This window comes from Dryobates pubescens, chromosome 15 (genome assembly GCF_014839835.1).
Source record: "Dryobates pubescens isolate bDryPub1 chromosome 15, bDryPub1.pri, whole genome shotgun sequence".
Lineage (NCBI taxonomy): Eukaryota > Metazoa > Chordata > Aves > Piciformes > Picidae > Dryobates > Dryobates pubescens.
The window spans coordinates 18,910,106-18,933,779 of record NC_071626.1 but is presented as its reverse complement, the minus strand read 5'-3'; the positions used below and the strand labels follow the sequence as shown (position 1 = coordinate 18,933,779).

The window sequence follows — 23,674 nt, the reverse complement described above, 5'->3', positions numbered from 1 at the left end:
CCTTTTCTCTCCCTCCTTTTCTCTCCCTCCTTTTCTCTCCCTCCTTTTCTCTCCCTCCTTTTCTCTCCCTCCTTTTCTCTCCCTCCTTTTCTCTCCCTCCTTTTCTCTCCCTCCTTTTCTCTCCCTCCTTTTCTCTCCCTCCTTTTCTCTCCCTCCTTTTCTCTCCCTCCTTTTCTCTCCCTCCTTTTCTCTCCCTCCTTTTCTCTCCCTCCTTTTCTCTCCCTCCTTTTCTCTCCCTCCTTTTCTCTCCCTCCTTTTCTCTCCCTCCTTTTCTCTCCCTCCTTTTCTCTCCCTCCTTTTCTCTCCCTCCTTTTCTCTCCCTCCTTTTCTCTCCCTCCTTTTCTCTCCCTCCTTTTCTCTCCCTCCTTTTCTCTCCCTCCTTTTCTCTCCCTCCTTTTCTCTCCCTCCTTTTCTCTCCCTCCTTTTCTCTCCCTCCTTTTCTCTCCCTCCTTTTCTCTCCCTCCTTTTCTCTCCCTCCTTTTCTCTCCCTCCTTTTCTCTCCCTCCTTTTCTCTCCCTCCTTTTCTCTCCCTCCTTTTCTCTCCCTCCTTTTCTCTCCCTCCTTTTCTCTCCCTCCTTTTCTCTCCCTCCTTTTCTCTCCCTCCTTTTCTCTCCCTCCTTTTCTCTCCCTCCTTTTCTCTCCCTCCTTTTCTCTCCCTCCTTTTCTCTCCCTCCTTTTCTCTCCCTCCTTTTCTCTCCCTCCTTTTCTCTCCCTCCTTTTCTCTCCCTCCTTTTCTCTCCCTCCTTTTCTCTCCCTCCTTTTCTCTCCCTCCTTTTCTCTCCCTCCTTTTCTCTCCCTCCTTTTCTCTCCCTCCTTTTCTCTCCCTCCTTTTCTCTCCCTCCTTTTCTCTCCCTCCTTTTCTCTCCCTCCTTTTCTCTCCCTCCTTTTCTCTCCCTCCTTTTCTCTCCCTCCTTTTCTCTCCCTCCTTTTCTCTCCCTCCTTTTCTCTCCCTCCTTTTCTCTCCTCCCGCTTTCTTAATTTTTAATGCTTTATGATTCTTTATGTCAGGGAACTAAACTTTCCCAGTGTTTCTAGTCTTTCTTGTTTCCTTCTCAATGATTGCATTTTCCAAACCCCTCATTTTGACTCTCCCCTTCTGGGTTCTCTTTGAGTTGTTCAGCTTCTTTTAAATTCTGGTGGGCCAAAATAGAAAGTGTTTCCTAACTGAGTTCTCAATACATTGTGCACAACTTAACAAATGCAGTTATGAAACGGAGAAAATGTTCCTGGAAATTTAATTTTTCTTGGAGAACAAGGCTGAATTCATCTATGTTCATGTAGGTAGGATTTTACCCTCCTTCTCCTTGGCATTTCCTGATGATGAGAATTTAAGAATATGGTTTCAAGAGCTGGTATTTATGTGCAAATAGGTGCAGATGTATTACTGGTAGGTGATGTTTTGTTTTTTCTTGGGGAATGTATGAACTTGCATTAACAAAAACTGCAGACTGTAATGTGTGCACACCAGTGACTGTCTAGGCACTGACACTGCACAAAACTGTCACACGTGGAGGCGCAGCCCAGAATTTGTGCAGCTTCGTTTGCTGCACTCTGCTATTGCCAGCACCCCACCTGGAGTACTGCATCCAGCTCTGGAACCCTCAACACAGCAAGGACATGGACCTGATGGAAAACGTCCAGAGAAGGGCCATGAAGATGGCTGGGGGGCTGGATTACCTCTGCTACAAGGACAGGCTGAGGGAGCTGGGGGTGTTCAGCCTGGAGAAGAGAAGGCTCCAGGCAGACCTAATAGCAGCCTTCCAGTAGGGCCTACAAGAAGGCTGCAGAGGGACTGTTTGCTGCTGTGATAGGATGAGGGGCGATGGTTTGAAATGAGAGAAGTTTGCTCAGTCACTTTCCCTTTAGTACATTATCACCCTGCCTACCAGAACAAGGCTATGAGCAGAACTGAGATGCCCCCATTTGAACAGCCACTTAAAATTTTCCTCTGTGTTTTCTTGGTAAATTCTGTATGCTCGAAGTGTTGAATGCTTGTAATACCACAGAGTGGTAACAGTCTGGAGCCTAATACTGGTAAACAAGACAGGACAGAATGAAACATAGAACTTAAAAAGAATTTGGTGGCGGGGGAAAGGTGTTTGCTGTATATGATAATAGCCTCTTCCACAGCCTTCAGCCTGTCAGAAATGCCAAGTCTGTGTCTGTTTTTGCTTAGTTAGCTATGTAAGATCCTCTCAGCAAAACGTTTTATTTCCACTTTTCCTCACGATTTGGTACAAAAATATCCTGCTGTGCTCATAGGTGTAGTGCAGTAGGGAACATCTGTATTTTGGTCTAGTATTGGTACAGCACTTTTGCATATTCTGACAGCTTGCTGTTTGTTTTCAGAAACCCCCCAAAGCTGCAGATGAAAAGAGACTGAGGTTGAAGCCCATCGATCCTGAATGTCATTTAAAACCTTGACTCTTTCTCTGTGCGCAGGTGCAACCTTCCTCCTCTATCCAGTGAATACAGCAAGGATGTTGGATTGAAAACCCAGCTGGTGACTGCAAATCCCAGTATAATTCAGAAAAGGTAGAGACCATATTTTTCCTTCTCTGGTCAGGGGAAACAAAGAGAAAAATGCTTCATTCATGTTACAGATGTTAGTGCAGCAGCGTCCTTAACAGTCCTCTGATCCTGAAAAAGGATCTGGACAAGATGAAACAGGCAATGGCTTGGTGTTACGTAAAGTAAAGACTAAGCTCTTGATCTGTAAGCAGGCAAACTATGGGAAGCTGGCTTATACGGTCATTTCTTCTACTATACTCCCCTCTGTTTCCAGCTCTGTCCTTTTGCTATGTGTTGAGCCTGTGCCAGTGGTACTTTGGCTACTCTCAAGGCAAGCATGTACTGATAGGTTGTCCAAACCATTCTCTTGGTCAGTCCAGCTGGCTGCTACATCCCACAATTACCAAAGATGCTAATTTGAGTATCGCTTTGCTTCACCACTGATAAGCTCTGGGTCCTTAGTGTCTTTGTATTATTTGTTTGATACTGACTTTTGGGTGCAAAAGTAGTTTAGGATGGAAACATTCAGCAGGTTATGATCACACAAGCCTTGCTTTCTTGGGAAACTGGGACACATTTTTGTTCTTTGTTAGATGTAGTTGAAGTTCTTCAAATGTCAGTAGCTGATGAGAGAGAGGAAGGTGGTGGTGGGGAAGTCAGCAGCATGCCTCTGATATTGCCTTCCTGAATTTTAATTGCTATGTTATTTGTTTATCACCAGGAATGAAGTAGGCTGTTCTCAGGCAGAAGAAGATGTGGTAGTAACCTGCTATGTTCACTGAAAAACAGGGAGTAAAGGAATAAACTAAGGGAATGAACAGGGAACGATTAGGCATGAAGAAATGTATAATGTGGGTGCTGGAAGGTGAAGGATTGTGAAAGAAAGTAAAGCAGGGAAATAAAAGGAATACTAGAAAGCTGGGTGTGTTAGAAAAGACAAAGGCACAGACTTGGAAATGGATGTTTGATGGTATTTACATGTAGTATTTTCCCTCTGTATCAGGAATTGAAGGGTGTTCTAGTTTTGTGTGTGGAAAAGACAGTCTGACAGAGCAGGAAAAAAAAGAAAGAGAAATGGAGTAGTAATCAGCTTCAAGAGCTGATTGTGGGCACAGTGTGTCTGAATAAGGGCAAGCACAGAAGTGCTTTTGGGATGAGATCAAAGCAAACCAAGCAGAACTGACAGAGGATGACACCACATGCCAGGCAAGAAGATTGAGTGGCTTAGGGCAGTGGACTTGAAGATGGGGAATCTGCAAAGGCTGTGGGACATAGATGGCTCATGAGTTGCTATAAGGAGTGGGATGAAATGGGCAGAACATCGCGTCGAGGAAGGATCAGTTTGGCTGTGGCATTTTGGAAGAAGTGAAGAGGAGCAGCGTGAAATGTGAAGCTTAGAAAAGGATTTTATAGATGTCAGGGCAGAGGATTATTAATCTCATGAGGATTTATTTTGCACCCTCCCCTGCATCAAGGCCTGGAATGGAAACCTTGCTGTACTTCATATTTTTGAGCATAAGAGGAAAGGGGAAAAAGAGTTAGAGTGATGTTACAGGGACATGATGGAGCTACACTAGAGAGACTGTGGAGTTATCTGGCAAGAAGGAAGGGAAGCAGCAAGCAGATGGTTGTAGAAGCAGATGGCTGGAGAGAATGAGATGCTACTTTGTGAGAGGAGGATATCACAAGGAAAAGTGGAAGGGGGAGGGAAATAGGGAAAGAAAAAGGGAGGAAGGAATAGATGGAGAACAAGAAATGGGATTGCATTCAATTTCAGTGCTCAGAGTGAGTGGACCATGACTGCAATGCAGGCCCTTTGCTGAGAAAGTGACGTGGGATGTATGTGCACATGTACTAATGAGGAGATACACAACCAGGAACTGAGAATTACACAGAGAAGAAATTCATTGCACTGAAAATTGGCAGCTTCCTCCTCTGAGACTTGGAGCTTTTGAGAGATCTGACACTTTGCTTCCTCTGTGCATGGTTGGGAAGAGATTTCTATTTTTTTTAAAAATAGTACAAACTTATGATGTTACCTCTCATATGTTAAGTTAGAGTTGGAACAAGAGGGTAAATCTTGGAAGTTAAATAAGGCGGGGAGGGGGGGAAGGCTACTGCTCTGTCAATGAATAATCAATTTTTATGGGCAGAAGCTTTTTACAGAATTAATACTGCTCACAATGCATGAAATTGAGGAACAGTCAGGCTGGTGACTGATATGTGTCTATTTCTAAGCTGTCAGTTAACTAGCTTCACATAGTGGTATTATTCATTATCATTCTTCCCCTTTCTTCTTGTCCTTACTTCAAGGAGGCTGATACTGATGAGCCTTGACATCTCAATTCTCTCGCGAGTGTGTTACGGCAAACGTAGCGAATTGGTCCTGCAACACCATTCATGGCTTCTAAAAGATTTATCCTTAGCAGATAATTTATGATGAGGCGTGTTGGATAGGGCAAAGCTTTCATACCAGGGATATGGAGGTAGTTTTCTGTGTTGTTCTAAGACCAGAATTACTGCCTTTAGAAAACTGAATTGCTGGCAGTAATTGTTGCAGAGTGGTATCTGAGCTACCACTGTTTCCCTCTAGGCTTACAGCCTTAGGATGGGAGAATCAAGACTTTCATCTGACTTCAGAGATACCTTGTCTTTTGCAAAACTTAGAGCTCAAGGGTTTAGTCTGTTGTCAGCAGGAAATGTGACTGTGCAGGTAGTACAGTTTTCACTTGTAAAATACTGTGCTCGGTTCTCATTTTGGCTTGAAAAACTCTGAGGAATTGCCTACTGTAACTTTGTTTCACGTAATTCAGGAGTACTGGCAAGAGACATATTATGATAGAAATTTCCCTGGCTGACTGAGAGAACTCATGATGACTGCCACAGTTCATTTTTTTTGGTCTGAAATATGTCAGGATTATCTCTCTTCTGCTACCTGAGCCCTCCATCAGTCTGTGGCAGAGTGCAGACTGATGCTGCTGGTCTAACAGGGGAGGAGAGCCCTCTGCTGAAGGGAGGAGCAAGGGTACCCTTTCCCACCTCCAGTTCTCCTCTAGGGCTGCTTTGGTGCTGTTCAGGTCCCTGAGAGTTGGAGCTTCATGTGCAGAGGCTGCAAAGCTGGGCTATGAGGCAGCACTCAGCCACCTCTCTGATATTCTTCCCTCTTGCACAAGGACCAGATCATTCCTGCATGTATTTAGGGCTTTGGAGGTTACTCTAGTTAGATGAATTATGAACACTTCTGTGAAATACCTGTGCAGGGTGAGGGTGGAGGTGATTCATGGTTCTGCTACTACAGCATTTCTACTAGAGCATGCCTTGTTGCTTTGAATACAGAAATAAGTGAAGGGTGTAGCCGAGGGTGGTATCAACCTTTATTCTTTGCAATGTGGAAAATTTGATGTAAGCTTTATAGTGGAGTCTCTCAACAGGTGTATAACATGGCCAATGAAAAATAGTCCAAATGGAACTTGGGTGGCTGTACTTAGGAGCAGCCATTACACTTTGCAGCTCAGCATGAACTCCAATGACTGAATGGGAACATTTATTTTCCCCCAGTAAATTAATCCACTGTTTTGACTTCTGCAGTGCTTGAGAAGTTTTTGTGGCATCCATTGCCCTGCTCTGAAACAAGGTGAAGGAGTGAGACTGAATGCTAATAAATGCAATGATTCTGCCTCTGAGCTTTGAAATGTCTGTTAAATATTGCTGTTGTTTATTAGGATCCCACAAAATTTGAGTGGGCTTTAATTTGTTTTCCAGTTCTCCTGTGTCTTACAGCCAGCTAATAATCTTTCCTGGATTCAGTCCTGAAGATATCTTTGAATCCAATTGACTTAAGCCCTAAGAATAACAAAATAGGACTGAGGCAATTATTCAATTTAATAAAAGCTTCCTTCATCTTTGATTAAACAAATGTACAATATTCAGCCTGTTGCTGACACTCATGAAAATGGTAGATTAGAATTCCTTTTGACTATGTCTCTATGTAAATCTGTGCACTCTGTTCCCAGGTAGGTACATTCTCATTTACTAACTGCAGAAGGTCAGAAAAAGAAACAAAAGAGGCCCTGCATGCAAAAAATACCTTACTGAAGAGAAACCACTCTTGCTCGTGTTATCCTTTATTTAGAAGTCAGATGATGAGTTTCTCTCTTCTGGGAGCAGCTGTTTTATCCTCACTGGAACAAGAAAGGAAGCAAAAGTGTGATGACAGAGAAGACTTCAGCCTGGAGAACAGAAGGCACTGGGCAGACCTTCCAGTATCTGAAGAGAGTCTACAAGAAGGCTGCACAGGAACTGTTTCCAAAGATCTGCAGTGATAGGATGAGGGTTTGAAATGAGAGAAGAAGAGATTTAGATTGGCTATTAGGAACAAGTTCTGCACCATGAGGGTGCTGGAACACTTCAACAGGTTGCCCAGGGAGGTAGTTGGAGGCCCCATCCCTGAAGGTATTCAAGGTCAAGCTTGACAAGGCTCTGAGCAAGCTGATCTAGTGGAGGATGTCCCTGCTGACTGCAGAGGGGTTGGACTGCATGGTCTTGGGAGTTCCCTTTCAACCCAGACCGTTCTATGATTCTACTGCAGATGTAGAGCAAATATCAATGAATTTGTTTTAGAAGTATCACAATATTTAGAAGTATTCCAAACATGTACATTAAACAGAATACTACTCAGAAAGAGCAAGTGTAGAGTCCTTCACAGGGGGGAGGAATATGCAAAAAAATTGGGGGAGTTACTGAGTAGGTGGCATTTCTGCTGGGAAGAAGCAGGTGGGGTTAGGTTTCTGAGTGAACATGAACAGACCATGTCCTAGCATTTAGCTGACAGCAAGTGCTGTGCTGCATTATCCAAATAAGTGTAATGCATGAAGGGATAAGTTTTAGCTCAGCTATGGTCTCAGCTCTGTATTGCACTTCATTTTGACACCATGTGTTTAAAAAAAGGCCCAAATCCCAGGCATGGAATGTCAGCTGCAAAGTGTAGCAAAAGGCTGGAAGAAGGAGTTTGATGAAGCTCCAGGGAAAGTACTGCTGAATCTAGAGGTATCTTTAAAGGTACCAGTGGCTTCAAAGAGAAATATTCAGTATTCAGTATCACTAAGGTTGGAAGAGACCTCAAAGATCGAGTCCAACCTGTCACCACAGACCTCATGACTAGAGTAGGGAGGACACTACTGCCCACTAGCAGGCTTGAACTCATGACCTTCCCATTAAGGGTCTTATGTCAGTTGCTGTTGATAAGATCAGGAGCAGTGGGCTGAAATTTTGGGCTAGGAAAACAAGAACTGGGAGGGAAAATAGTTTAATCTTACAGGAGAGAAGAAGGAAGAATGACAGATTGAGGAGAGCTGTAACAGGCTCCCAGGGTGGAGGTGAGGACAATTGCTAGGTATTAGGAAGAACTTTACAGAGAGCTTCCATAGAAGTCCCCATGTTTCAGTAATTTGAAGAGCTAATCAATAAGGGAATGAAATAGGAAATGATAAACAGATGCCATGAAAATAGTTCCCTGAAACCATAGTTTCATGCTTTCTTTTAAAAACAAGTGGTTTATTACTGATTATTATAAAGCAATGAGATAGGACCCCATCATTAAAACAAACCATTTAGATTTCTGGTGGAAACACCCTCACATTTCACTTCTGATGTGTGTTTATTGTGGCATTGGAGAGGAAGAGGATGGATTATCTTACACGCACATTTGTATGGCTCCTACATTAAGAGCAGGGTTTGGATGATCAGCAGCTCTCTCTGTTGTGAACGGCATTTTAATTGCAAATCTTTGCCTCACCAGTATCACCAGTGCTTGCCCATATGTGCTGATATTCATTAACAGGTTGTCTCACACATTTTCATTTGCCTGGCAAGCCATTGCAAGAAGACTGTTGCTTTTTGCATTTTGTAGTTGTTGTGCTTGTGGGGTTTTTCTCCTTTTGTTGCCTTTTTAATACAATTTTTTTGTGTGTGGTGTTGTTGGCTTTGGTTTGGTTTTGCTTTGTTGTTGTTTTTTGGTTTTCTTTTTTGTTCCCCCACTCTCCCACCCTCTGGTGTCTTCTGGCAGACTCTTCAATACAGTAGTCTAAAGAAGTACCAAACAGAAAGAAACCCCAACTGTCTGATTTTCCATTGTTAGGTTTGTGAGATGGGAAAGGTCTATATGTTCTTCTTGGCCCAGGTGGCCCAGAAGGCCAATGGCATCCTGGCGTGCATCAAGAATAGTGTGGCCAGCAGGAGCAGGGAAGTCATTGTGCCCCTGTACTCTGCACTGGTTAGGCCACACCTTGAGTCCTGTGTCCAGTTCTGGGCCCCTCAATTTAAGGAGAACATTGAGACTCTTGAACGTGTCCAGAGAAGGGCAACGAGGCTGGGGAGAGGGCTTGAGCACAAGCCCTAGGAGGAGAAGCTGAGGGAGCTGGGGTTGTTTAGCCTGGAGAAGAGGAGGCTCAGGGGAGACCTTATTGCTGTCTACAGCTACCTGAAGGGAGGTTGTAGCCAGGAGGGGGTTGGTCTCTTCTCCCAGGCAACCAGCACCAGAACAAGAAGACACAGTCTCAAGCTGTGCCAGGGGAGGTTTAGGCTCGAGGTGAGGAGAAAGTTCTTCACAGAGGGAGTTGTTAGCCATTGGAATGTGCTGCCCAGGGAGGTGGTGGAGTCACCATCCCTGGAGGTGTTCAAGAGGGGATTGGATGTGACACTTGGTGCCATGGTTTAGTAGTCATGAGGTCTGTGGTGACAGGTTGGACTTGATGATCTTTGAGGTCTTTTCCAACCTTATTGATTCTATGATTTTATGATTTTATTTTTTTTTTAAATCCTTCTGTTGCTGCAGCAGGACTTGCTATGAGAGCTTCTGAATCCTTCTGCCAGTATGTGGAGTAGAGGGCCCAAGTACTTAATTTTTAAATATGCGAGTAATATCTTCAAAATCAATGGAATAACTTCATATATGTTTTGCTTTACCAAGTGTCTTGTATGAGTACCTCAGGTTTATTGAGGGTATGTGGTGGTTTGAAAGGAAAGGCTCTGCTTTCCCTCCCCCACTGAGAAAGAGACCACGGCTAAACCCAGTTGGAGAAATGAGATTATATTTTACAAGGAAACAGATTATATGTAACACAACAAATACAGGTATTTTACAATATATACAGGGATATACAGCAAATGAACTCAACCAGAAACCAGACCCCCCACAGAGGGGGCTTCCCCCTGTGCCCCCTTCACCCCCCTACCTCCCTTCTCCCCCAAAAGAGGTAGAAAAGAGATGTGGACCGTTAACAGGGCAGGAAAGGAAGAAAGGCCTGGCACCGGGAGTTTTTTAGTTCTTATCTTTTGGCAAGAAGCCCAGAAGCAGATCCAGCCGAGAGGGACAGTGAAGGAAGGAAGACTGAGAGAAAGTTCCAGCTACGCTGGGACTATCCTCACTTCCCACAATTACTTGGCCAATGAAATTCGTTTAGAATACCAAAATATTTTACAAACATTTAGCCAGTGTGCCCCTTTCTTAAAGGCACAGCGTCAAACGGCCACAGGGTAACATCTCCAAAGGTTTTTAAGTGCCTAATTCATGTGTAGGTAATTAATCCTTCTCTGAAGTCTTTGCCTTTAACCCAGATTTTTCTACCACTGTCCCATCTCTTGAATGTTTTCAGGTACTGCTGAGACAGCAAACACTTTATTTTTAAATACAGATGCAAGGCATTCTGCAAATAAGAAGAACACACAAGATGACTACTTCTCTGCAGTCTGTCAGTTGATGGCATTCCCACTTTTTCTTTTGTTTCCATCTCTAAAAAACAACCACTTTTGCTGTTAGCAGCATCTGCAGCCATGTCAGCCCACAAACTTCAGAGAGAGCTTCCAAATTCAGACAGTAGTCACAGGAATGCAAGAATTATGCTTATGGCTTAGCCACAGGCCAAAAGGTGGCAGGGAGGTTAATTAGCGTCTGCTTTCTCATTAAACAGTCAAGAGGGTTGCTGGGGATGAGGGACTCCAGCTGGGAAGACTGACAGATTCTAACTTGTGTTGGAAGTTGTGGCCGTTTGACCACAGTGTATTCAGTGTATTCCACAAAGAAATTTAACTTTAGCTGAAAGAGTTTAATTTCAGACTGTTGTACAGCTACAACGCGCCCAACGGAAGAATCCCTGAGGAATCTACAGTGCACGAACCCTGAGAGCCCTGAGTCAACTGAGAGTCCCTGTGTTCCTGTTTGCCTTTTCTTCACTTCGTCTGCAGAGAGACAAGCTGGTTTCCATTTTCTTATTTCCTGACTTTTTTGGACTTCTGAATCATCTACATCTGAGTATAGCCGGAACGGACTATGAACTTTACTCACAAACTGTAAATATTGTTTCCGATTGGATAGACAGTGCGAACGACCAATGAAATTGTTTAGAAGGGGTGGATTGTGGCCGTTTGACGCTGTGCCTTTAAGGAAGGGGCACACTGGCTAAATGTTTGTAAAATATTTTGGTTTTCTAAACGAATTTCATTGGTAGGATTGTGGGAGGAGAGATTGGACCCAGGGGAGTTGGGAACTTTCTCTCAGTCTTCCTTCCTTCGCTGTCCCTCTCGGCTGGATCTGCTTCTGGGATTCTGGCCAACTAAGATAAGATACTAACTCCTGTGCAAGGCCTTTCTTCCTTTCCTGCCCTGTTAACTGTCCTCGTCTCTTCTTCTACCTCTTTGGGGGAGAAGGGAGGTAGGGGGGTGAAGGGGGCACAGGGGGAAGCCCCCTCTGTGGGGGGTCTGGTTTCTGGTTGAGTTCATTTGCTGTATATTCCTGTATATACTGTAAAATACCTGTGTTTGTTGTGTTACATAGAATCTGTTTCCTTGTAAAATATAATCTCATTTCTCCGACTGGGTTTAGCCGTGGTCTCTTTCTCAGTGGGGGAGGGAAAGCAGAGCCTTTCCTTTCAAACCACCACAGAAGTGGAGGAGAAAGCATAGCAATACTGAGCCATGGACTAGTTCAGCAAAGCTATCCAGCTTGGCTCTCTTGCTGGAGTGCTTTCATTTTCTGTAGGTACTTTTGGCCAATGCACAGGCTGGATTCAGTTCCTTACCTCTCACTATGCTGTTGTTATGAACAAATCTGTGTAGTTTGTTTGGGACTGTATAGTTTGAGGAAGAGGAGGCTGAGGGGAGAACTTATCACCTTCTACACCTACCTGAAAAGACAATAGAGAGGCAGGGGTTGGTCTCTTCTCACAGAGCAAGAGCGAAGATCCTCAAGCTGCACTGGGGTAGGTTTAGGCTAGACACTAGGAAAAATTTTGCCCTGCAAAGGTAGTCAAGCATTGGAACAGGCCCAGGGAAATGGGTGAGTCACTACCCCTGGAGGTGTTTAAAGGTCATTCAGATGTGGCACTTGGTGATATGGATTAGTGGTGAACTTCACAGAGTAGGGTTAATGGTCAGATCTGATGATCTCAAGGGTCTTTTCCAGTCTGAATGATTCTGTGAAAACCTGCTTCTGTTTGAACATAAGGCAAGAAAAAAGAGTGGCCTCTTTGAATGTGATGCCATTTCTAAATCAGAACCCTGATATTTAGGTTAACAGAAGCCTTGTCTTGAGTGCTTCAGAGCAGCTTCCACCAAAGCCTGTAGATACTGCGGTTCCTTGCGATCTTGCTGGTCTGTACACAGCATTCACTTTTCCTTGTTTGAGATTGCACTGAAATAGCAAACACCTTGTTATGCTGGGAGCTTCAAAGAAAAGCCTCTGATGTTATAGTAAAAAAAATTAGGGCTTGAATACCCAGGGAATAATCACAAAATAAGCTCCAGCTTGCAGGAGTTTAAATTTGATCAACTAAAATAGAAAGCTGGCTCAGAGCGTGCAGACAGCTTGTGGTGTTGAACTGTTAATAAAAGCTGGAGCTGTAAAGCACGAGTATAAGAGAACTCCAGTAGAGTAATTTCAACACTTTCCCTCCAGTATGTGACTGTAGAATTGTAAAGTTTGGCACTGCAGATGTTGGCATGGTGCTTGTGCATCTGAATAACCTGTGTACTTCTCAGTGAAGCAGCAGGCTGTTAAAATCACATCCCTACGGTTGTGACTTGGCCACAAAAATGATTAGGGGGTTGGAGCACCTCTGCTGTGAGGACAGGCTGAGGGAGCTGGGGTTGTTCAGCCTGGAGAAGAGAAGGCTCCAGAGAGACCTAATAGCAGCCTTCCAGTACCTGAAGGGGAGCTACAGGAAGGATGGAGAGAGACTGTTTACAGAGGCCTGGAGTGGCAGGACGAGGGGCAATGGCTTCAAACTAGAGAAGGGCAGATTTAGGTTGGATATCAGGAAGAAGTTCTTTATGGTGAGGGTAGTGGAATGGTGGAACAGGTTGCCCAGGGAGGTGATTGAGGCCCCTTCCCTGGAGATATTCAAGGGAGGTCCTGGACAACCTGATGTAGTGGAGGATGTCACTCTGACGGGGTGGAGATCGAACTGGACGGATTTTGAAGGTCCCTTCCAGACTGGACCATTCTATGACTCAGTCAGCTTGTACAATGAAATGAAGCATTCATCTCACTGGAGCTTTGAAACAATGCACAAGAGAATTCTCAAGTGTCTTACAATAATAAATTCTATCCACTTTGTGCACTTTTTGTATATGAAAATATATATAAAATACACATGTAAGACATATGTATAAATATGTGAAGGGTGAGTGACGTCTTGAGCTGTTCTCACCCTTCTCTGCCAGGCAGGAAGGAGCCTTGGGAAAAGCTGCAGTGTGGGTGGTACTAAAGCATGCTTGACAGCCAGCTGCAAAGTTTACAGTTGGCCTTTGGGAAGTGTTTCTGGCTGTGGCTTATGAACTGTAAAGGAGAGCAGGAACCAAAAGGCTTGGCTGTGTGGTGTGATATGAAAGATTTGATCTCAGTCCCACTTCAGAAGGTGTTTTGGGGATTTTTGTGTGAATGGAATAAGCTTAAGTCAGGCTGCTGTTTACAGATTGTTGCAGAGCTGAAGCATTTGGCAAGGCAGATAAAATATCTTTGTCCCTCTTTTTCAGATAGTAGAGCAGAAGCATGAGGGAACAATGACAGACCAACACTGAGTCAGAGTGAAGTCCAGAGCAGTGTGTTCCTGGCCTTTTGCCCAGCCTTCAATCTTAGGTGTTTGTGGAGGTACCTGGTGTGAAGAGCAGACTTAGGTTTCTTGCTCTTCATGCAGTCTCTTTCATGAGTGTTAAATCTGCATAAAGAGATTAATTAGACCTGCCAGAGAAACTGTTTCTGTCTACAGAGTTGCTAATTGCTGTTCACACACTGTCAGAATATTGCAGGGTTTTGTTCTCATATCTGATGCTGCTTCTTCAGATATGGAGGTGGCTCTACTAAGGATCTCCTGGCTAAGACAATGGAGGTGTGGAAGCTGAAGCCCTGAATCTTGTGTATCTTGCAGGATTTGGAAAGGTTTCTCATTCCTGAAGGACACTTGCTCGTAGTGGCAGGGACATTGTAGTGGAAGGAAGATTTCTGTTCTGTGCTACCTTTCTGAGTTTGCTACTGCTGCTGAAACCAGAGAGATATGGGGCACAGGCAGCTACTACATCACACAGAATCACAGAGTGTTAGGAGTCAGAAGGCAGCTCCAAAGGTCATCAAGTCCAACTCTACTTCCAGAGCAGGATCACCTAGAGTGGGTCATACAGGAATGCATCCAGGAGGGTTTGGGATGTCTCCAGGGAAGGAGAATCCACAACCTCTCTAGGCAGCTTGCTTCAGGGCTCTGGCACCCTCACACTGAAAAAGTTTCTCCTTAGGTTTCTGTGGAACCTCCTCTGCTCCAGCTTGCTCCCATTGCCCCTTGTCCTATCGCTGAGCAGAGCCTCTCTCTGTCTTCCCAATGCTGCAATTCACATCTTTATAAACATGGATGAGATTCCTCTTCTCCAAGCGAAGGAGACCAAGCTCTCTGATCCCTTCTTCTTAAGACACATGTTCCACTCATAAGGGTACTGTATGGCACAGACAAGGTGGAAGAGAGTGTGGTGTACAGGTGGTTGGGAGATCTGCTCCTCATCTTTTTCATGCTGTGTTTTCCACTTTCCTCACTAGACTGTATCACACCCAACATGAAATGCCAGTTCTGTGTGGTTGGAAGCAAAACTGAATCAGTGTCATAATAGAGCAGGCAATGATAATGTGCCTGACTGGGGTAGGAGCAGCATGTGACTCTAACAAGGCTCATCTTCCCATGTGTTGCATAGTGACTAGCCATGAACAGTGTTGATTGGCTCAAGGGCAGGAAGGCTCTGCAGAGAGATTTGCACAGGTTAAATTGATGGGCTGAGGTCAGTGGAATGAGGATTTACAGAACCAAGTGCTGGGTCCTGCACTTTGGTCACAACCACCCCAAGCAACACTACAGGCTTGGGGCAGAGTGGCTGGAAAGCAGCCTGGAGGACAAGGATCTGGGGGTGCTGCTAGACAGCTGAACATGAGCCAGCAGTGTGCCCAGGTGGCCAAGAAGGCTAAAGGCATGCCTGGGCTGGATCAAAACCAATGTGTCCAGCAGGAGTAGAGCACTGATTGTGGTCTTGTATTTGGCCCTGGTGAGGTCACAGCTTGTGTGCTGGGTTCTGTTCTGGGTGCCACAGGATAGGAAGGACATTGAGGGGCTGGAGGGTATCCAGAGAAGAGCAACCAGGCTGGTGAGGGGTTTGGAGGGCATCATACAAGGAGGGGCTGAGGGAGTTGGGGTTGTTTAGTCCAGAGAAGAGAAGGCTGAGGGGAGATCTTACTGCTCTCTACAACTCCCTGAAAGGAGGTTGAAGTGAGGTTGGTATTGGTCTCCAGCAATAGGATGAGAGGAAATGGGTTTGAGTTGTGCCAGGGGAGGTTTAGGTTGGACATTAGGAAAAACTTCTTTACTCAGAGTGGTGAGGGGTTGGAATAGACTGCCCAGGGAGGTGGTGGAGTCACTGTCCCTGGAGGTGTTCAAGAAGCTGTAGATGTGGTGCTTCAGGATATGGTCTGATGGTCATAGTAATTGGGTTATGGTTGGACTTGATGATCTTAGAGGTCTTTTCCAGCCTTAATGATTCTGTGATTCAGCAGCTGCCTGGCAAGGACTGCTCTGTGAATTGCTCAGAAGGTTCTTTATGCAGTTTGCTGGAAGTTTTGAGTCGTTCAAAGTGACTGAGTGGTTGCGTGCATAGACTCCAATCGTGAAGCGCAAGCTGTTCAGGCAGCTCTGACAGCAGCAGCCTCAAGAAAGAGGACATCCTAGTACGTGTTGAGCTGACTGCTTTCAGGATGGTGGCTCACTAGTAGAGCCAGGCATATGTTGTCACTCTTTTTTCTGTGCATATCCTTTCACTTGCTGAGAAAATATGCTCAGACCTAGATATTTTTTTTGCCCCTTTTTCTGTGTGCTCACAACAAATAACTGTTTTGTCTTGAAATGGTTGATGAATCTGTAAATTTGCCTTGAATTCTGTGGGATGATTGTGGGTGGGAAAATAAGGAAAGTTAAATAAAGAATTTCAAGAACAAGTTAAGGGTAGGAAGACTTTGGCTGGCTCCTGTTTTGTAGCAGCGTTGGAATTCGTGCTGAGTGAGTACAACTTGAATATAGAACCTTGCGTGCTCACAACAAACTGCTCACAATTGTCATTTCAACAAGCAAATTTTCAATTACTTTTTTTCTGTGCAAACTCCACTTGCTGGGCTGCTTAGTAGCCTTCCTCATGAAATCCAACAAGGACAAGTGTAGGGTCTTGCATCTGGAGAAGAACAACCCCATGGATCAGGATAGGCTAGGGACTGACCTGTTAGAGAATAGCTCTTGTGAAAGGGACCTGGGGATCCTGGTGGACAGAAGGATGCCTGTGAGCCAGCAATGTGCTCATGTGGTCAAGGCCAATGGTGTCCTGGGGTGTATTAGAAGGGCAGTGGTAAGTAGGTGGAGAGAGGTTCTCCTCCCCCACTACTCTGCCCTGGTGAGGCCTCATCGGGAATATTGTGTCCAGTTCTGGGCCCTTCATTTTAAGAAGGATCTCATGGAACTGCTTGAGAGAGTCCAGCACAGAGCCACAAAGATGTTGAAGGCATTGGAACATCTTCCTGCTGAGGAAAGACTGAGGAAGCTGGGGCTCTTTGGTTTGGAGAAGTCTGAGAGGTGACCTCAGTCATGTTTGTGAGAAGCAGAGGCTCAGTGATGTCCAATGATAGGACAAGGGTGCAAGCTGGAGCAGAGGAAGTAACATGTGAACAGAAGAAACTTCTTCAGTGTGAGGGTGCCAGAGCCCTGGAGCAGGCTGCCCAAAGAGTCTGTGGAGTCCCTTTCTCTGGAGACATCCCAAACCCACCTGGATGTGTTCCTGTGTGACCTCCTCTAGGTGATGCTGCTCTGGCAGGATCCAAGGTGATCCTTGGAGGTCCCTTCCAACCCCTAACATTCTGTGATTCTGTGGTTTATTTGCCTTGCCATATTCACTTGCCTCTGAGTCACTGTGAGTTGAAGCAGAAATTATCTGAGTCTCTTCTTTGTATTTAAATTATATTAAGCAGTCTGCTTCATGCCATATCAGTCTCAGCTCGAAGATCTGTCTGGATTAACAGTGCAGGCACAGCTGGAGTCACAGATAATGGATAACATTCTCAGCTGGGGTATTATATCCATATAATTCTAGTGAGTCAACAGAGCTACACTAATTCTCACCATCTGAACAGCTACAGTTATTACAATTGCTCTCTTTCTCTCAGCTGCTAAAACTTATGTTTGGGCTTTTGTGCTTCTCTGTCAGCACTTAATGATACCCCTTGGCTTTGAATAGGGCAGAGGACCCCATAAACAAAAGGTTTTCCTGCAAATGACTAAGTGTTAAAGCTGAGAGGTGCTTTTGCTTTTTCCTTGAAACTGAGATGTGCTGCAGCACTTCTGGAGTACCAGAGCTAGATTCCGTGTGAGGTACTTGTGATTTTTAGTATGCTTTTAATTTGTAGTGAAAGTGGCACTGAACTAAATAAAGCTTGCTATTTAAATTAGCAATTCATAAGACCATTTTGTGCTGTAACCCTTAATTAACCAGAGACAGCTAACGTGCTTTACCAGACTCAGGCTGTGCCAGGGGAGGTTTAGGCTGGAGGTTAGGAGGAAGTTTTACACAGAGAGAGTGATTGCCTATTGGAATGTGCTGCCTGAAGAGGTGGTGGAGTCACCATCACTGGAGGTGTTCAGGAGGAGACTTGATAGGGTGCTTGGTTGCGTGGTTTAGTTAATTAGGTGGTGTTGGATGATAGGTTGGACACGATGATCTTGAAGGTCTCTTCCAACCTGGTCTGGTCTATTCTATTCTAATTATTTATACTTCTCATAGTATCATAGTGTCAGTCAGGGTTGGAAGGGACCACAAGGATCAGCTAGTTCCAACCCCCCTGCCATGGGCAGGGACACCCCACACTAGATCAGGCTGGCCAGAGCCTCATCCAGCCTGGGCTTAAACACCTCCAGGGATGGGGCCTCAACCACCTCCCTGGACAATCCATTCCAGGGCTTCACCACTCTCATGGGGAAGAGCTTCCTCCTCACCTCTAGCCTGAATCTCCCCACCTCCAGCTTCATTCCATTCCCCCTAGTCCTATCACTACCTGATACCCTGAGAAGTCCCTCCCCAGCCTTCTTGTAGGCCCCCTTCAGATACTGGAAGGCCACAATTAGGTCACCTTGGATCCTTCTCTTCTCCAGACTGAACAGCCCCAATTCCTTCAGTCTGTCCTCATAGGAGAGGTGCTCCAGTCCTCTGCTCATCCTCGTGGCCCTTCTCTGGACACGTTCCAGCACCTCCATATCCCTCTTGTAATATACTTATCTGCTCTGCAGATGTACACAATCAAACCCAAACAAACACAAATGATTACAGAGGTCAGTAACAAACAACCCTGTTGTTCTCAGAGACCTAGGCCAACAATTTCTCAAGCTTTTGCAAAGGGTATTTTTATCCCTAGCCCTTGGAAACAGAAGCTAAAACTTCAGCATTATTTGTAGGTTCTGGCTAAATGGATTAGAAAGAGCAGGATTGAAGTTATGTGGACAAATGAAGCAGTTGTTTGAATGAAATGAAAGAACCCTGCATTTCCACATGAGAAAGTACAGGACTTGCTGTTGTCAGTGCAGTTGTTCACTTGAGACAGCTGTAAAGCTTTGGATCCAGCCATATTTGCAAGTTGTCTTGCCTGACTGGGCTTCCACAGTTAATGAGGAGAGAGAGAGGAATACCTTGTGAAGTGTCCTCTGAAGGTACTTGTTGCTCTGAGCTCTTTGTAAGGGTGCTTAAAATGACCTGCTTAGATTGAATATGTCTTAGCTCTCCTCCAAAGCCACTTGGGTTGGTTCTGTAGGAATCCTAAAGTTAGAAGCTACTGATTATTAGCTGAAATTGTAGTTTCACATAGTTTTTAATTCAGTGATGAACTAAAAAAAACGCTGAGAGTCCCTCCAGCTATGATTAGTATTAATAGAAGTCTGAGTGTTTCCAAAAGGCTGTCACATTCAGTTCCTATATATTTGCTGATGCCTGTACCTTTAAAACCACGGGATTTCTTTAGCAAGTGTAATTGGATGGGTTTTTTAGTTGTGTATAGCAACATGACATTTTGATGACTACCCATAAAACAGCAGCCTGCTTTTGGCCACCAGAACACTAGCATTAATATTCTAGGAATCAGCATGGTGATGGCAGCGCTGGGGTGGTTTGTGGGGGGTTTCTTGGTTTTTTGTTTTGCTTTTAGCAGGGACATGCTGCTGCTGGAGTGGGTCTGGAGAAGGGCCACAAAGATGATCAGAGGGTTAAGAGAACCTCCCCTGTGGGGAAAAGCTGAGAGATTTGGGGCTGTTCAGCCTGGAGAAGAGAAGGCTCCAGGGTGACCTTAGAGCAGCCTTCCAACACCTAAAGGGGCCTACAAGAAAGCTTGTAATGATAGGATGAGAAAGAATGGATTGAAGCTTGAGGAGGGCAGCTTGTGACTGGAGATTAGGAAGAAATTCTTTCCAGTGAGGGTGGTGAGACACTGCACCAAGAACTGAAAGTGACACCTGGCAATCACAGGCTCAGACTGACTGTCGGAATGCATGCACGGACTCCTTGTTGGTGAAGCAGGAATCATTTATTGGTACAGAACAAGCAGTTTATATGGGAAAAAATTGAGCAGGGTAAGCAATTCCCTGACATTCTTGCACCACTGCTGCTTACTGAGTTTTCTCCTTTGATATGCAGCTGTCCATTGTTATCTTCATCCCATATCAGGCTGATCTTCTCCAGCATGGAGGCAAGTGTCCTCCTGTCTAGCACTTCAGGTTGTTTACCACGGTCAGCTCTTCTTTATCATCAAGCTGTCCTTCCAGTATCAGTGGCCTGTTGTTCTTTCTTGTCCTGAAACCTTCCATAGATACTTTCTGCTTTCCTACAACTGACCACTTGTGAAGCTGTAGAGCTGGTGACTGAGGGAGACAGCTGACATGTGCCAGCAGTGCGTGTAGCTTCACCCTGTTTTAGCAGCAGTGCAACATGAATTTATAGCCTCCCTGTAGGAGATCAGGAGATCTTAATCTCCAGCAGCTGGTTATTGACTTCTGCTGTGAAATAAGAAAATTCCTTTTTCCTTGTTTATTTACCATTCCAATGAATCAAAAAATAAGCTAATGAGTGTAAAGTGTTACATCTTTGATGTTTCAAAAAAAAAGCTGATTAAAAGGTAATCAACAAATTGATGGATGATGAATCATTCCTTCAGATAACAACATCTTTATGTCAGTTGCTGAGACCCTGCAGGCTCAGACACAAGAGCTTTATGCCTTAGGTGTGTGTTTGCTTAGCAAATACTGCAGGTGGATTGAAGTGTTACCTATGCCTCATCAGTAGCTGCTTGCTTCTGATTTGAGGTGCTGGGTCAACAGTTGGACTTGGATCTTAGAGGTCTTTATTCAGCTTTAAAGATGCTATGAATTTGTGGAATTTGGTGCATGTTCCATGGCTCAATGTGCCTTTGGGCCTGGTGTTACCAAAGTTGCAGAGATTTATGTGGAAACAGCCCTCAAAAGTTTTGTTTTAGTGACTTTCCTTGGAGGTAGTAACCCCTAGCAGGAGGCAGGAACAAACAGCTGGGAGAAAAGGCCATTACATTTTAAATCATCACAAAGACTGTGAGTGTGAGTCAAAGCCTGAAGCTATTCTGCTCATCCATCCAACTGTTTCAGTTTAGTTTTCCACTCTGTGTTGTAACTTCTTTTAGACAGGCATCCTTTTTTTCTTCTCCTTGCTCTAAGACATCAAATCCAGGAGTGTTGCTTTTGTGTGGCTGTTCTTTACATCTGCCAGGACCTATGTCTCTTAAGTTTGAACTTAACCCCCATAATTTAAAATAAGTCACCCCTAAAGTGCATTTAAAAGGGAGAAATAAGATGTGATTTGTGATAGGTATATACTGCTTAAAAAAATCCAAAGAACATCCAAACAGATGTCTAGGGAATGTGTAGCACAGTGTGTGTGTAGTTCTGGTACCTCCAGCATATAAGGGACATGGATGTCCCTCTGTGGAGGTGTTCAAGGCCAGGTTGGATGAGGCCTTGAGTGACCACTTCGAGTGGAAGGTGTCTTTGCCCATGGCAGAAGGGCTGCAACTAAGTGATCTTTAAGGTCCCTTCCAACCGAAAGCATTCTATGATTCTATGAACTCTGTGTACATAAATAACAATGTACATTCTTCTAATAGGTTGATGCTATGACTAAGAAGATAGACTCTGGTAAAGTAGTCTAGTAGCAGTGCCGGGGGGGGGGTTGGAATGAAATGATCTTCAAGGTCCCTTATAACCTAAACCATTCATATGCACACACATCTTATGTGCACACAATTGGCAGATCCACAGCTGGGGTAAAGCTGTCAGGCTATGCATTTGAGCTGTTGGAGATGCTCTGGCATTCTCCTAACAATCTTTTTCATGTGTGTAGTTGCAGTATTTTGGAGGTTTTAATTGCTTTTGCATAGGCACTTTTCTGTTGCTGGGTCAGTAGGAGAGGTATGAAAATACCTGATGTGTCTTATATTCTGTGAGGCTTTAGGTGCAGCTGTGTGAGATCATAGAATTAAAGAATCAATAAGGTTGGAAAAACCTCAGAGATCATCAAGTCCAACCTGTCACCCAACACCTCACAACTAACTAAACCATGGCTTCAAGTGTCACATCCAGTCCCCTCTTGAACACCTCCAGGGACAGTGACTCCACCACCTCCCTGGGCAGCACATTCCAATGGCTAACACAACTCTCTCAGTGAAGAACTTTCTCCTCACCTCCAGCCTAAACTTCCCCTGGCACAGCTTGAGACTGTGTCCTCTTGTTCTGGTGCTGGTTACCTGGGAGAAGAGACCACCTCCCACCTGTCTACAACCTCCCTTCAGGTAGTTGTAGAGAGCAATAAGGTCTCCCCTGAGCCTCCTCTTCTCCAGGCTATACAACCCCAACTCCCTCAGCCTCTCCTCATAGGGCTTGTGCTTGAGGCCTCTCCCCAGCCTCGTTGCCCTTCTCTGAACACATTCAAGAGTCTCAATGTCCTTCTTAAATTGAGCGGCCCAGAACTGGACACAGGACTCAAGGTGTGGCCTAACCAATGCAGAGTACAGGGGCACAATGACTTCCCTGCTCCTGCTGGCCACACTATTCTCGATGCAGGACAGGATGCCACTAGCTAGGTCCCTTTCCGCCTGGCTGCTCTCCAGCCACTCCAACCCCAGCCTGTAGCACTGCATGGGGTTGTTGTGACCAAAGTGCAGCATCCAGCACTTCGACTTGTCGAATGCTATCATGTTGGACTCTGCCCATCTGTCCAGCCTATCAAGGTCCCTTTGGAGAACCCTTCTATCCTCTAACAGATCAACACTTGCCCCCAGCTTGGTGTCATCTGCAAACTTACTAATGATGGACTCAATGCCCTCATCCAGATCATCAATAAAGATATTGAACAGGATGGGGCCCAGCACTGATCCCTGGGGCACACCACTAGTGCCTGGCTGCCAGCTGGATGTGGCACCATTCACCACCGCTCTGGGCTCAGCCCTCCAGCCAGTTCCTAACCCAGCACAGAGTGTTGCTGTCCAAAGCATGAGCTGACAGCTCGGCCAGGAGTTTGCTGTGGGGGACGGTGTCAAAAGCCTTGCAGAAGTCCAGGCAGACTACATCCATAGCCTGCCCCACATCCACCAGATGGGTCACCTGGTCATAGAAGGACATCAGGTTGGTGAGGCAGGACCTGCCCTTCCTAAATCCATGTTGGCTGGGCCTGATCCCTTGGCTATCCTTCAGGTGCACTGTGATTGTCCCCACGATGATCTGCTCCATAATCTTGCCTGGCACTGAGGTCCGGCTGACAGGCCTGGAGTTTCCAGGTTCCTCCATCCGACCCTTCTTGTGGATGGGCATCACATTGGCCAGTTTCCAGTCACCTGGGACCTCTCCAGTGAGCCAGGACTGGTGGTAAATGATGGAGAGAGGCTTGGCCAGCTCATCTGCCAGCTCTCTCACTACCCTAGGATGGATCCCATCTGGTCCCATGGACTTGTGGGGATCTAAGTGGCTCAGCAAGTCCAAAACTACTTCCTCATGGATTTCAGGGGGATTGCACTGCTCCCTGACCCCATCTATCAGTTCAGGAGGCCAGTTATCCTGAAGTCCTCCTGCCTTACTGTTGTAAATGGAGGAAAAGAAAGTATTTAGTACCTCAGCCTTTTTGTCATCTTTAGTTACAGTGTTCCCCTCCAAGTCCAATAAAGAGTGGAGGTTCTTCTTGCTACTAATTTAAGCATTAATATATTTATAAAAATGCTTTTTATTGTCTTTCACAGCAGTGGCCAGCTTAAGTTCTAACTGGGCTTTTGCCTCTCTAATTTGTCTCCTGTATGATCTAACAACATCCTTAAATGTATCACGAGTTGCCTCCCCCTCTTTCCAAAGGCAATACACCCTTTTTTTTTTCTCTTAATTCCTTCAAGAGATGTATAGAATCCTAGAACCATAGAATGCTTTGGATTGGAAGGGACCTCCAAAGGTCATCTAGTCCAACCCCCCTGCAGTCAGCAGGGACATCATCCAGTGGACCAGGTTGCTCAGAGCCCTGTTGTAGAGCCTGACCTTGAACATCTCAGAGGGCA

At 45.2% G+C, this 23,674-nt stretch overlaps 1 protein-coding gene across 1 annotated transcript in view; it reads left to right on the top strand.

Moving 5' to 3' along the window:
- Positions 1–23,674, top strand: part of ST8SIA1 (ST8 alpha-N-acetyl-neuraminide alpha-2,8-sialyltransferase 1) — a 111,681-nt gene that overhangs the window by 64,849 nt on the left and 23,158 nt on the right. Inside the window, exon 4 of the mRNA XM_054167649.1 lies at positions 2,443–2,535. Within this exon, the coding sequence (XP_054023624.1) occupies positions 2,443–2,535 (93 nt within the window). The remainder of the gene's footprint in view (positions 1–2,442; positions 2,536–23,674) is intronic.